This window comes from Amaranthus tricolor, chromosome 8 (assembly GCF_026212465.1).
Source record: "Amaranthus tricolor cultivar Red isolate AtriRed21 chromosome 8, ASM2621246v1, whole genome shotgun sequence".
NCBI classification, from domain to species: domain Eukaryota; kingdom Viridiplantae; phylum Streptophyta; class Magnoliopsida; order Caryophyllales; family Amaranthaceae; genus Amaranthus; species Amaranthus tricolor.
Window position 1 is genome coordinate 6,803,862 of NC_080054.1, and position 4,568 is coordinate 6,808,429.

At 43.0% G+C, this 4,568-nt stretch overlaps 1 protein-coding gene across 1 annotated transcript; it reads left to right on the forward strand.

The window, feature by feature from the left end:
- The first annotated feature begins 3,300 nt into the window (after positions 1-3,300).
- Positions 3,301-3,747, forward strand: LOC130821463 (uncharacterized). The gene has a single exon (XM_057687251.1). It carries the CDS (start codon positions 3,301-3,303, stop codon positions 3,745-3,747), a length of 447 nt encoding a protein of 148 aa, XP_057543234.1.
- Positions 3,748-4,568: the final 821 nt, after the last annotated feature.

Here is a 4,568-nt window from a genome sequence, read left to right on the forward strand (position 1 = left end):
GGATCGCCTAGCAGAGGCACCTCCCCCCTCTGCCAGTGCTAAGAAAGTCAGTAACCTCGAAGACTCTAATTTGTTCCAATGTGAGCGTAAGCTTGGGGATGGTCATTTCTTTGCTGCCATTAAGGTGTTGTCCTCTTCTGGTGTGGCACCCCTTTCCACGGCCATCCTTCAGGCTCTTGAATCCAAGCACCCTTTTGCACCACCTCTGGAACTACCTTCCATCCCATGTGATGAGAAAGCTCTTTCTGTGTCAAAACACGAAGTGTTGAGAGTGATACATAATTTTCCTAAGGGCACCTCCTGTGGCAGGCTCAACATCTTATGGACATGCTGGGAGGGGCGGCGTCAGTTATTGTCGACTCATTATTGTGCTCCATCACTAAGGTTGTTAATCTGCTTTTGGGTGTAAGTGTCCTAGCGTGCTTGGGGGTTTTATAGCAAGTGCACCGCTTACCCTGTTAGTTAAACCGAGGGGTGGTATTCATCCTATTACAGGCGGCATGATATGACGGAGGCTTGTATCTAAGGTTGGGGCTTTTGTTGTCGGGAAAACTTTAAACACCTATTTTGAAGATTTACAATTTGGGGTCAGCACACAAGGGGAGTGAGGCTATTCTTCATTCTGTTAACCGGCTTGTTGAATGCAAAGGCGACGTTGTTGGTTCGTCCAGGCTCAGTGGACTTTCAAAATGCTTTCAACTTCGTTGATAGGAGTGTCATGCTATCTGAAACAAGGATACTGTGCCCTTCCTATGCCCCTTGGGTGGAGTTTTGTTAATCCCAACCTGCTCGGCTATATTATGGTAACTCTATGCTCTAGTGTTGCCAGGGCGTTCAACAAGAGGACCCCTTAGGCCCTCTCCTTTTTTCCCTTAATTTACACTCCTTGGTCTTCTAAATTCATCAATCCTGTAAGCTTAACCTCCAAGCTTGGTATCTTGATGATGACACTATTGTTTGAGATACCCTAATGGTCACATAGTCTTACACATTATTAAGGAGGAAGGGCCATCTCGTGCTTTATTTCTCAATCTGGATAAGACCGAACTATCCTGGCCTACAAAGGACCCCAGGAGCAGAGAAGACGGGGTTTTCCCACCTAACATATCGCACCCATGTGCAGGGTGAAACTTCTTGGTGGACCGGAGAGTACAGATCAGAGCTTTTGCTATGGTTTTTCCTTAAAGAGGGTTTCTAAAACAATTAAGCTCATGACAGGGTTTAGCAAACTCCATGATCCCCCATGTGAGCTTCTCCTTCTTCATTATTGTGCTGGAGATGAGGTTATTCTATGCGTTGGGAACCTACCCTTCAGATTGGATTAGGGATGCCTAGGTCCAGTTTGATCTTGCTTTGCGCTCTTCTTTGCAGAAGATTGTTACAGCCTCTAGGACGGGCTTCGGAGACTGGCAATGAAGGTTAGCCACCCTCCCCCTTAAGATGGATGGGCTTGGCATCTACTCAGCAGGTGACGTTATTAACTATGCTTTCCTTATTTCTTGCCTTCAAACTAGTTCACTCCAAGCTAAGATCTTAGCTAACAGTGATGTTTCTTCCCTGGGTCTGACTTTTAAATGTGCTCTTGGTCTTTTCCGAGTTCTTTGTGGCTCCAATGTTATTTCTCTCAATGATGAACCCATTGCCCCCTATATGATAAAAAAGCTGGCAGGGGCTTATTTTAATGTTGTTGAGAAAAGCCTTGCGTCTAGTTACAGGTTCACCCCAAGACAATTTTTCATTCTTAGCTCTACTCGAGAATCACACGCCCAAGACTTTCTGTTAACAATCGCTATTGAAGGCTTGGGGCAGAAAATGAATCATCGCCAGTATCGGGTTGTCTTGTGTTATCGGTTAGCTATTCCCTTATTCTCTGAAGGTAGTCTATGCCCAAGCTGCAACATTGCCAAAATGGATAAATGGGGGGGGGGGGGGGGGGGGGGGGGGACCATGCTGTACATTGCTCCAGCGGGATTGGCGTGAAGTTTCGACACAATTTGGTTCGGGACATGCTTGTGATATCTGTTGTAAAGCGGGGATTTTGGTCTAAGGAGGCACCGTTGAGGTTCTATTCAGAGGCGGGGAAAGATCTTAGACCTGCAGATATCCTTCTCTGACACAAGACGCATGCGTGGATGTCATCAGAGGCTCGCCCTTTGTTGGCACAAGAGTCGCCTCATGGGCACCTAGTGCTTCTTTAGCCAATGCTGCAGAAAGAAAGAGGGAGAAATACGCCGCGAAGTGTAAGGAGAATGGCTACAAATTCAAACCGTTTGCTTTTTCCACCTTTGGAAAGTTAGGTGAAGATGCTCTCGAGCTATTAGCAAGGAATAGCTCTTTTTCCGTGAGTCACTCAGGCAGCTCCAAGTCTAGGGCATACATTTTTCAGAGGCTAGCTTTTTGTATCCATAAGGGTGTGGGTGCTCAGCTTGTTCCTCGACTCCCCACCAACTTCTTGTAAAGTCTCTTTTTATGAAATGAAATATGGTTTATAATATAAAATAATAATAATAATAATAATAATAATAATAATAATAATAATAATAATAATAATAATAATAATAATAATAATATGCTCTACATGTGCACCTTATTAATGTTGAATGCAAAATGACAGATCTCCTCAAAAAAGCTAAGGAAGAAAGGGACTATGCTCTTTGACAAAACGCTTAAATAGCATGGATAACAATGGGTGATGAGAACACAAAGTTCTTCCACCAGTCCATCAAACACAGACATAATAAGCACCATTAATATGCTCCACATGGGAAACAAGATCACTATTGATCAGGCCAGTAGGATCCATGACATTCTCTAAAATTTTAACACGGATCTTCTGTGTAATAATATAACGGATAGGCAGCCTATCAATATGAATGTGCTTCACTAGGGTCTAATTCTCACTGAATCCCAACAGAGGCTACTAGTACTGGATTTTTCTAAAGAAGATTTAAAGATTGTCTAGAGTGTCTCTGAGGATAAAGCCCCAAGACTTGATGGCTTTAATAGTGGCTTCTACAAAGCTTCCTGGCCAATGGTAGGTGCTAATGTGGTCGGAGCAATTTAGGTTTTTTTTTTTGCAACTGGGGTTCTACCTAAGGCTTGGAATGTAATAGCAATCACCTTGATCCCTTAGACTCAGTTCCTAAATTTCCTTACACGGATTTTCAGGATAATCATGACTTGTGTTACATCCACCCAGTATTCAATACTGAATGGAATCCCCTCGGAAACCTTCAAGGCCAAACATGGAGTTAGATAGACAAAGGGAACCCCATGTCCTGTTTACTATTTGTGATTGATATGGAGTACTTGTTGAGGATCCTCAAAGAAGCAGGGGAAGCCGAGGATTTTAACTTCCACCCGAGATGCTTCAAACTGAAACTAAACCATCTTGCTTTTGCAAATGACCTGATGATGTTTTGCAAAGGGGACATGCAATCAATCAAGAATGTTAGCCAAGCAGTAAAGTTATTCTCATCAAGCTCTGGCCTTTTTGCTAATAACACCAAATCATGGATATACCTAGCAGGGGTCAGTAATGATTTCAGAGCTTATGCAGCTAATACTCTAGACTTTGCCTTCGAATGCCTCCTTGTGCAATACCTAAGCATGTCGGTCACCTCTAAGCGAAATACAACAGTAGGCTACGAATACATGATGGACAAAATGTCTAATCGAATTCGTTCCTGGTTCGCAAGGAAATTCTTCTACACAGCTCAACTCCAGTTGTCTACTCGATCCTCATGAGCATCGTTAATTACTAGAGTCAAACTCTTATTCTTCCCAAGAGATCCTACCTATGGCATGGAGAAGCAGACCGCAAATCTCTGGGGAATATGACTGGGAAAAGGTCTATAGACCTAAAAAAGAAGGATGGCTCGGGGTTCGAAACCTGCAACTATGGACCTTAGCAGCGGGAGGTAAAATAGCGTTGCACATGCTCAATGCAAGAATTCCTATGGATAAAAAGGGTGCATGAAGTGTATATGAAAGGAGGTAGATAAAAGTCGTTCAATGCCCCAATCACTGCAAGCTGGGTGATAAAAAACTCTGGTGTGTGAAGGAGATCCTAAGTGATAAGATGAATATTTTGATCTATTCCATAGAAATCGTGTATAAGGATTTAATGGGGACCAAAGATAAAGTATGTTGGGCAAACTTAGTATGGAACAAAGCTGCCATCCCTAGAAGCTGCTTCGTCCAATTGTTGGCCTGCCATGACAGATTCAAAACAAAGCAAAGGTGCATGAGCATCGAGTGGTGGATGAAGAGATTTGCCCCATTTGTGGTACACAGACTGAATCGACAGAGCACCTCTTTTACGATTGTGACTTCAGCTACAAATGCCTGAAAGACCTTAATCCAAAACATCGAATGCCTAGGACTAAACTGAGACTCATAGAAGCAATCTATAGTAACCTTATCTACACCATCTAGACTGTCTGGACTCTGGAGGGTAGTATATTCCATCAAAAGAAAATTAATACTCAAATTCAACTCTCTGTCACTAAACGGATTTACTACATCATGGTTCAGGAATTTGTAATCCGTGTACTTCTATTACCAAC